At 34.0% G+C, this 10,665-nt stretch overlaps 1 protein-coding gene across 2 annotated transcripts in view; it reads right to left on the bottom strand.

The window, feature by feature from the left end:
- Positions 1 to 10,665, bottom strand: part of GOPC (golgi associated PDZ and coiled-coil motif containing) — a 42,460-nt gene that overhangs the window by 6,260 nt on the left and 25,535 nt on the right. Inside the window, exons 3-7 of one of the 2 annotated variants that reach the window (XM_058566390.1) lie at positions 9,042 to 9,217; positions 7,832 to 7,997; positions 5,343 to 5,438; positions 3,878 to 4,042; positions 1,560 to 1,740 (exon numbers count right to left, since the gene is read on the bottom strand). In XM_058566390.1, the coding sequence (XP_058422373.1) occupies positions 1,560 to 1,740; positions 3,878 to 4,042; positions 5,343 to 5,438; positions 7,832 to 7,997; positions 9,042 to 9,217 (784 nt within the window). The remainder of the gene's footprint in view (positions 1 to 1,559; positions 1,741 to 3,877; positions 4,043 to 5,342; positions 5,439 to 7,831; positions 7,998 to 9,041; positions 9,218 to 10,665) is intronic. The other variant, XM_058566391.1, reaches the window with a different exon arrangement.

Genomic DNA, 10,665 nt, shown 5'->3' with positions numbered 1-10,665 from the left:
AATATATATATGTATATACCGAGTTATGTAGCAATTCTAAAAACTGACACATTTTGTTTTACTATATCAAAAAATCACATTCATTAATACTACCACCAATCTTATTAGAAAAGTTCTTTAAGTGTTGGGAAGCTGTCAAGCTCATGTGGCTGATGCATCTTAGAAAATTCAAATTTTCACTTGAAAGCTCATATTTTATCACTGGCAATACATAGTTATGCATTACTTAGCAACAAGGATACACTCTGAGAAATGCACTGGCGATTCTTTCGTTTTGCGAACATCATAGAGGGTACTTACACAAACCTAGATGGTGTAGCCTACTACACACCTAGGCTATATGGTACTAATCTTATGGGACCACTGTCACATATGCGGTCCATTGTTGTCTGAAACATTGTTATGCAGCACATGACTGTACTGTCACTTGTTCTCCTTGAGGCAATGGACTCGCTTTGTTCATTTTAAAGAAAATGGCTGCCAAACAGTCTGAACAACCCATAATTTGTCAGTCATTCTTTCAAGTAAAAATTGTCTTCCATGAAAGACATGGCTAGTTCAGCTAGCAACTTAATCACTTAAGTACTTTTCCTCAAGACCAGCATCTTAGTTCAGCATGCAGACTGAGTGCTTTACACCTACTTCCCCTCTCATCACACAGACTATTAAGGACATGTCCTCAAGGGTCAAGATTTAATAAAATGAACAGTTTTTACTATTTCATCAAGGATAGTCTTAAGTGAAACTGACATTTTCTTCTTCTTCTTCTTCTTTTACTCTGAGTGGATGGCAAGGAAGAAAACAATGAGCACTGGTACAGTGGTGTCACTAGTACAGTGGCATCACTAAGTGCAGTGGTGTCACTGCCTTGATTCATACTAAGGCACCAGTAGTTTTACCCCCATTGCTTTTGCAGCATCAGTGCAAATATCAACACAGCAAAAAAAGACAATGTCTTAGTATTATTATGAAAAGTTTTGATCTCATGACCCCCCTGACAGGTCTCAGGGACCCCCAGGGATCCATGGATCACAATTTAAGAACCAATGCTCTATGTAAAAGAAAGTGCTACAATTTTTCTTTAAAATATGCATAAATGATAGCAAAGGACCCAAACCAAAAATCCTTAAGATCACATATCCTGACTCTAATAACAATCACAGACAACAGTCGAATCACTTACTCATATTTAGTCTATAAATCATTGTATTATGACAGAAGAATTTGCATTAAGACAGCAAGATGACATTAAGATATATCTACTCTAAAAGACATGTTGGTTTTTGTTTCAGAGTCTAGAAAACTTGAATTTTATTTATTTTTCAAGGATCATTTGTAGTTCAAGTAATATACCTGTCTTAAATTCCAAGATGAATCTGGAAAAACTTTTATGTAAATAAAATTTTGGTATAGTTACCTGTGTGCAATAAAACCATAAGCAAGGGAAAGTTATGCATTCTGTTAATGAATCATTAAAATAGTGTTACTGAGAATATCTGAAGCTTTCTTTTTAAAAGTTTATTAATAATAAATAATAATAAATTTAGAGTGATTTTTACCTTGTAACACTTTGAGTTCCCCGCTTGTGTCTTTGCAACTAGCACCAGGATTACTACCTCCCTCTAACTCATCAAGGTACAGACGGTAACGATGCCCACTCTCATCTTCATATTCCACATTTTCATCATCAGAATCCACTTCAGGAGCCACATAAACTACTTCAAATTCAATCTCTCCCCTCTAAAAGAGGAAAGAAAATGAGGAAGTCAAGTTATTCTAATTGTAATTAAAAAAGGATTTCCAAATTCTTTGGGGTGGGGAGAAGTAGTCAGACCTCAGATGTCGTTCCTTTCAAGACAATAAATAATGAAATTCTAGAATCTCAAGAGATAGAGGAGAACTTAGAAGCCATTGTGTCCAGACCAACTCCATGAATCCTCTCTATGAGTAATTTCTTTTTAATATTACAGTAGCTCTTTCTACTGATCACGATATTTTTGCTAATAGACCTAAAATAAAAAAGGATGTTAACTATTCAATTTACAGAATTTTGGAACAAATGTTCAGTTTAAAAGTCATTTTGCCATTTTGTACTTTACATAGCAATTCAGCAAATCAGCAAATCCATCTAAATAGATATTAAAGTTGCACCTAAGGGCATTGCACAAACTGTTCCTTCACTAATTCAAGAAACCTCTGTACAATGATTTCTTGTTCCTTACTGAATAGGTCTTGAGCCTTAACTTCCAGTGAGTACCAGACATAGTGTTAATCAAGGTATTATGTTCAGTAATATTCTATAGAAATTACTATATTTATTGTGCAAAATTATATCCTTCAATCCTCAGAATAACTCTATTGTAGTCTCTTTTACATGAATGAGAAACCTGAGTGAGTCCTGGAGAGAGCAGATAACTCTTCCAACATTATGAACAAGTAAAACAGAAAAACAGACATTTGAATCCAAAGTCCTTGCTCTTTGCTCTTTCTACCACACTAGACTAAATGTGCAATATTTGTACTGTTATTCTTTAACAACTTTATGTTCAAGTAAAGATTACAGATTTTATGTTAAAAAAATTCCAAGCTATAATTGTCATTTAATAAGAGACTATAATCACTATACACAAGTCTGGTATTTACAACTCTGAAAATGATGGCCTGCCTTTGCTCAAAAGAAAGCAAGCCATTTTTTACTGCTCCTCACTAAGTCTCTTTGGTGCTCCTCTTTCCCAGCAGTTTAAGGTTATGCTTCAGAATTTTAACACGTGGTTAGCATTTCCTTAAAACGTTATGACTGCCTACCACAGCTACATTCATCCCACTCTTATGCCACTGGATGACAGCCAAGCTGGGTTAAGAAAACACTAACTTGAGGCTAGGGTTGCATTCATAGATCTCTCTTATCAGATAATGCTTTAAAAATATCATTTTGGGGAGACAGATGAACAAGGCTGTGGTCTTCAGTAAAGTTCTAAATGACAGAATTTGATCTGTGGGTAGCTGTCACGGAGACACAGATTTTAGGCTTAATAAGAGGAAGAGCTTTCTAAAAATCAGCAATGTACAATGGAATGAACAGCTTTATCATCAACAAACCTTCCTTTTAATGCAATTATTTATTTAGTGATACTGTAGAGATTTATGCATCATGTAGAGTTGAACCAAATGAGCTATAAATTCACTTCCAACACTGAGATTCAATTCCACACTGGCATACTACACTGATGATCCAACAAACATCTCAGCGTACTACCAACATCTCTCCAATTCCCTCAACCCTATTCTTGAAAGAAAAAACAAAATAAAACAAAAAAAATCTTAACTACACTGGATAACAAATATGACTCCTGGATATGAATCCCAACTCTAGTTTATTTGCTCTGCAATCCTGAGCAAATCATTTAATCTCTAAGAACCTCTGTTTACTCATTTTAAATAAGAGGGTTGGGCTAAATGATTTCTAAGGACCTTTCGGTTCTAACATTAATGACTTGAAAATCAATACACTTCTAGCTTTGTCTTTTCTATAATATATTTGTACAGTGTTTTAGTCATTAATGATGTTTTGCTTTCTAAGTGCCAGGTCTTATTCTGAGCACTTTATATGTATTAACATGCTTAATCCTTACTGCTCTCAGATAAGGACACCGCAGCACAGAGGACTTAAGTAAGTTGTTCAGTTATACAGCTGTGGAAGAGAGCAAATAAAATCTCCTTTTTCAGTAAATCTGGCTGAATCTTCGATAGAAGCCCCAAATCAAAGGAAACTAGTATCTTTATATAAGAGAAATCTTATAGGAAAGTATAAAATATTCAATAGCTTCAAAAAGAACCAACTGACAAATCCAGTTTTAATTACATAAAGGGAACTTACCTGCTGGGAAAGAATGGTTACAGCTTCTTTATGCTTTGTGTCCCTTAGGTTCACTCCATTAACAGCCAGAATAGCATCTCCCACATGTAGCCCTCCACATCTATCAGCAGGTTGCCCTGGGTGGATCTCAGAAATCAGAATGGGAACACCATGTTCTTTCCCACCCTAACCAGAAAAACAAACAAAAAAAAGCAGTAAATTAGTTTACTCTTTGTATAGTCACACACTATTCTAACAAAATATTTTCTTAAAAATATATTTCAATAAGCACCTATACTATACTGTCTATGCTGAATGAAATCTTATTTGTTACTTAGGTAATGGTAAATTAATTATTATGATTATCAAAGAGTTACTTCTGAGTAAATGATTAATCACATACATGTGCTTTTCTAAAACACATTCTAGAGCCAAAAAAAAAAAGGAACCCTGAAAAACCAGAAAACTACCACCAGCTAAACTCTTTTAAACACAAATAAAAATATTTTATGTATCAGTAGTCCATAGCACTAACATATTTTTATCAATTCTAAATCACTATGAATGATAAGACATACCATTATTTTATGTAGCACAGAAATAACTGTAAGATTGTAAGATGAATTTCAACTTCAGAAATGCTAAAATGTGAAAAAACATGCAAAGCAGAATTGATGAAATGCAGTATTTGGTACCTTTCACTTTCTAGCTTGTACCATAGTTATTTGTGTGTGTGTGTATATATAATTTCTCCTACTAAAATTTATGCTCTTTGAGGGCAATGCATTCCAAAAGGTTGGTGTTCAATAAATATCCATCGGATAAACTTTTTATTATAAGAAACATTCCTACATTAAGCAATACCAGAAAGCAAATGAACTTATGTAGTGCCTAAGCATTACCAAATGAAAATTAGAGTAAAGCCACCTTATTCATTCATCTGGAACAAAGCTCTGAACAACAGCAAAATCACTCCAAATCTATGTACTATATAATAGATTTCTCTCAGGAATGTTACCCAAGACAACTGTTTGCGAAGGCAACCAATTTAAAAAGGAAGTATATTTGGACTCAAGAGCCAATGAAATCTGACAGCAAAGAAATGAGACAGGAAGATAACACATACTCTAGAGAAAAGAACACTACAATCTGGAGCCATTTAACAGAAAAAAAACAGTCAGATCCATTCCTGAAGGCTTCTAGAGGCATCACAGGATATGGTACAGAACCACGACCTGAGTCATGATGAAAATGTTAAACTGTGCTTACTAAAGTAGTACTTTTACTAAGCTAATACTATTACTACAGTAATACATAACAGTACATACAAAAAAAAAGTTTACACGAAAGTGTTGGTGCCCATGGGGATAAATTTAGTTATTTAGAAAATACATCCAGAATACTTTGTTTCGCAATGATGTCCTACAAAGCAGCGTGATTATACTAGGTAACTGCAGAAAAGGAGACTGGAAGCACTACTTCTTACTGTAATTGAGATGCCAAGGCCTTCATGATCTTCCTTAAGGAGGAGAACTTTTCTAATTGGACCAACACCTTGGCTTTTCTTTAAAGAGTCTTGATCCTTATTGGGGGGAAAAAAAGAAGAAAAATTAGTACTATTTAAATAATATACCAAATAGAATAAACTCCTGCTATATAATTTGCTTTTAGAAATCTTTATTAATTTCCTGGAATTGATACACACAATAGTGTTAAGAAAGTAATAGATAAAATGGAAAAGCAAAAATAGTTGTTCTGTTAATATAGTGAAATGTATAGATGATTTTCTCACCCTTTTGTTCATTTCTTTAATACTGATACATCTCTTTTTAAATTGTAGGACATTACAAAAAAAATTCTTGCCAGAATTAATTGATGAACAAATATCTTCAAGAAATAAAAATGGGTAACTGTTTATCTTCACTAGAAAAATATCTTAAAGATCTACATCGATTTTAACTGATTTGTATGGTTGAAAAATTGCCAATTGGATCATTAATTACTTTTTCATTCCTTTGAGCCCTGGTGTCTACCTCTTAAATAAAGGACCTTGCTCCATCAATAATTCTTTCTCTGGTACCTTTACTCTTTCCCTGTGTAGCATATAAGCAAATTCTAAGCCTCTTCCAGCTTTAAAACACTGACTATGTACAAACACAAAACAAAACAAAATAAAAACCCTTCCGTTGCCCACTGTCTTCTTTAGCTACAATCCTCCCTCCATATTTCCTTAACCTTCACAGTTATCCTAACTATATCTCCTTCTTGCCTCCCACACTCATTTCTCCAATCACCATAATTAGGGTTTTGCCCCGACTTGCTCCACTGAAATTGTCTTCTCTACAGTCACTGATAACCAATATGGCTACATCCAATGACTATTTTATTTAGTCACTACCCTACTTGAACCTTGCAGAAAGTTGATACTATTTGCCACTCCCTCACTGAAACTCTCTTTTCCTTGGTTTCTATTATACTACTTTCCTAGATGGCCTGTATCTTACAGCTCCAACTCAGGCTCCTTCCTTTGGTGATCCACTTCTTTCCCTCACTCCATAAATGTTTCTTTCCATCCTTGGGCTCCTGTTCTTTTTATTTTCTATATACTTTCCCTGTGTGACAATCAATTCCATGGTTTCAGTTATAACAGAAGAATGACTTCCCTAATATTTCTTCAACTCAGACTTCTCTCCTGAATTCCAGAGTCATATATCCAACTGGATATATCTTGGCTGTCCCACTGGCACCTCAAACACTACATGTCTAAAACTGATATCATCTTTTCCCCAAAATCTACTTTTTCCTCTCTTTTCTTTATCAATGAATGCCATCACTTCACCCAGCTGCCCAAACCAAAAACCTAGACTCTTCTTTCTCACTCACCTATTTAACCAAGAGCAGTTAGATGCCAAGTCCTATTGATTCTAATTCTCTCAAACCTGTCCTTCCTCTCAAGTGCACTTTCCCTGCTCTCCTCACTTTGTCCTTGGATTTCTACAGTATCTTTCGAATGTATCTCCAGTTAGGCCCTCTTCCAATATATCTTCTTCACTATACCAAAGTAATTGTCAAAATAATGTTAAATCTTAATTAAGTCCACCATTTTATTTAAAAACCCCATGATTATCAGGTTAAAGTTCATACTCTAACTATTTAGCATAAAATAACTTTTGTCATCTGGCCATTGCCTGGAAGTTAATGGGGACCACCAATGCTCCAGAGAAGACAATGGCGTAAGTGTTTATTGCAATTCCCACTCCTCTCTCACCAACTCCATGTATATATCAATTCTTCCTACAATAATCTTTACAGAGGCAACAAATAATTTTACTATTTAAGGCCATGCTTTATCTGGTACTAAGATATGTAAGCCACTGGTTAGGAGTTAGACACGCTTTTATTATATCAAGGTCTGTATTATCAAGCAGCTGTTGTAACGAAATTTAATAAAGATTTATCTAGATAGAAAGGAAAGCTCCCGTACAATGGTGGCTACAGAAGCAGACAACTGGATACAGATCTCAAATTCTATCTTAATTCAAGACCAAACAGGTGTAAATGTTAGTTCAGAAACTATATTTGAATTTAGTTACCAAAAATTCCCTTAAAGAACTACCCCAAAATATTTGCCAATTTATCAATATGACCACACACTCTCCGCTAAACTTAAAATAAATTTAAACATGTCTAATCATGATCCAGGAAAATTTTGAAATACAAGCCAAGGTACTGCAACGTGCATTTGCTAGCAATAGTTCACTGTGTTCAGAAATATCACTTTCAGGGCCTTAGTAAGTCTGAAAAGAGCAATGGGTTGTCAAAACTTTAAATATGCACCTGTTTTAAATAAGTTTAATCCCACTTTCACTTTTTAAATAAAGGTTTTAATACTACTAGAATAAAAAAATAGAAGAGACTTCTGAGTAAAGACAGAAGGAAGACGTTGAGTGAGAAAGAGGAAGAAAGCAAGCGTACATGGCCTGGGGGTGCTTGCAGAGGTCGTTTCAGGTCATTACGGCCTCGACAGGCTCTGATGACAGTTTTGTGACGATGCAAATGTATTTCAGCTTCCAACTGGTTCCAAAGCTTATCGTGAGCAGGTCCCTTCATATCTCGTCCTAGTAATTGTATTTGCTGGACCCTTCATATTGGGAAAAAGAGTTAATTCAAGAGTTAGTTTTTCATTATGTGTACTATAGGGAGAATTCAGAAGAATTACTAAACACAAGTAGCTTTTGCATAAATCTAAGTTAATAATAAAACTAGTACTCAGGAACTTCCTGATATCTCCCAGATTTCTAAAGACATGAAAACTCTGAAAAGGACAGATGGCTTCAAGGGATAACTAGTTTAAAAAAAAAGAATAAATGAGACCTTTAATCATGTACTTAATGCAAATACATCTAAAAAACAATTTATGAGACTAAGGTCAATTAACGTCTTTCATGTCTTGCAGGCAATCAAGGTAGGTCATCAAACTCAGATATTATTGAATGCTAGCCTTTACATGAGTCTAACTGTACAAAAACATTTCTTCTAATGACAGTTTCTTTTTACAAAACAATTATTTAAATGTGGTAAAAGTTATTAGAAAATGTGCACTTCAACATGATATAAATTACTTTTATTTGCTCCACATCAGTTCTTAATGTGACATTAAAATAAGGAGCATAAATTTATTTAGTACTAATAATAAATCACCAAAGTTTGTGAACAATTCACTGTAAAAAATTAACACAAGCAGAACTCTATTATTATGATAAAATGACTGTCATTCCAACATGTTTTTGAGGGGCAAGAAAGATTGGGTTTCAGTGATCACAGAAAGAATTCCTTATGGAAGTCGAGCTGTACTTGTGAGCATCATCTGTTATGGTGTCAAGGCTGGAAATGACTGAAAAATGCAGCTCTAGAGTTGTTAGCATTTCACAGTAAGTTACTATCAGTGTGTGTGTGTGTGTGTGTGTGTGTGTGTGTGTGTGTGTAAACCAGAAATACTTATTTAGTATGGCTAAATAAATCTGCAATACATAACGCTATCAATATTAAGTTAACAACAGTAAGCTATACCCAACTGTAAAATAATTCTTATTGTAAAGATTAATTTAGCACGTGAGATAAGAGTCAACTTCATTAAATATCCAATTTGTCAACTAAGAGGACAAGGGCACTGTTTTTTACACACCTTCCCGCCAGTTCCTTATCCAAGTACTTGGCAGCCAATCTTGCGCCATAAACTTCAGCCTGCAGAACAGCTATATGTCTACGAAGGGCTTCATTCTCTTTTCTCAACAACTTCACTTCAGCTTCAAGTTGAGCTTCTTTCATTTTCTCTTTTTTGTTTGCTTCAAGCTCTCTTTCCTATTGTAATTAAAAAAAAAAAAATAACGTAATGAAAATACTTTTAAGACTCTTTAGCAATAGACCATGTTCCTTAAAATACACAAAAGCACACAGTCTATGATACCAACAATGAAAGCATATGATAAAAACTACCATTTCACTTCTATAAAATGGAACACACAGATTTGGATCCAGTTCTTTTTTAACTAGTACCTGAAGGTGTTGGAACCACTTCTAGATAAGATAACTGCATGCTCTGGAGTATCTTGATACTGAAAATACTAAGAGAAGTGGTCTTGTCTAAACTCATGTTATCACATACTAATAGGAGTGCCTTCAATGAATAATTGAATCTGCTCTGTATTTATTTTCTAAAAAGGACTCAAGAAACTAAAATAAAATAAATAATCACTCTGGTGGTTGTGCCCAAACATTTATTATTATTATTATTATAATAATAATATAATATATAAATATATAATACATAAATATAATATAAATAATATAATATATAAATATTATTATTTATTATTATTAAAGCTAAGCTTTAATGAAACAACTCTATAAAGTAAGTCAAAATCATTCAGTTACATAGAGATACATTCTATAGTTAATTTATTTTAGAAGACTACAAGAAACTTACAAAGCTTAAATTAGAACAGATATTCTAGTTTAAAAAAAAACACTTTATGGTCATGGAGAAATGCTGGTAACAACTGCATTAAAACATTTACACATTATAAATGTCTATAGATAAGCATATCTATGGTGTAGATTATCACTGAATTTTGGGATCTGGCTCATCTATTTGTCCATATGTTAAAATGAATGAAGAACTCTTTTCTGAGGAAAATACTGACCTCAATTGCCTACTATGAGGTAGGATGCACATCCATTTTAGCTCTCATATAAGGATGCCATCCTATGCTCCACTTGGTAGATAGTCCATATATGTGAATTTATAGGTGTTAGCCAGAGAATATAACCTGAAGATCTTTGCCATCAAATTTTTATCATAACGGTTACAAATGTAAATGCCTTCAGGATAAGCACAGGACAGAGAGGCGGGTACAAGACAAAGTAGAGTGAAAAACAGAAGGTATAAAATCCTGCCTAAGGTCAATCAAATTCGAGTTTACACACACACAAACTGTATGGCCAAACAAAACCCTTCTGAGAGTTGAATAAGGGCCCCTTGATCCAAAAATAACACTTAAAAGATACTTAAAGTGTTATTTTTGGATCAAGAAAACCATCCAAATACTGCAAACTTGCATTTATCCTGAGTAAAACTGCTTCTACTGACTTACAACTGCTCTGACTGACTCACTAATTTACAGAATCTATAAATCCTGTGAAAATATGGTTATATTTGTTGACAAGATGTGGAAGACACTGTTCACTATACGCCATGTCCCCTTTATGAGACTTAAAGATCTACCTTAGCACCAGGAAAAATTGTTTCT

This window comes from Diceros bicornis, chromosome 23, assembly GCF_020826845.1.
Source record: "Diceros bicornis minor isolate mBicDic1 chromosome 23, mDicBic1.mat.cur, whole genome shotgun sequence".
NCBI classification, from domain to species: domain Eukaryota; kingdom Metazoa; phylum Chordata; class Mammalia; order Perissodactyla; family Rhinocerotidae; genus Diceros; species Diceros bicornis.
The sequence above is the reverse complement of the archived record's forward strand: the minus strand, read 5'-3'. Positions and strand labels throughout refer to the sequence as shown.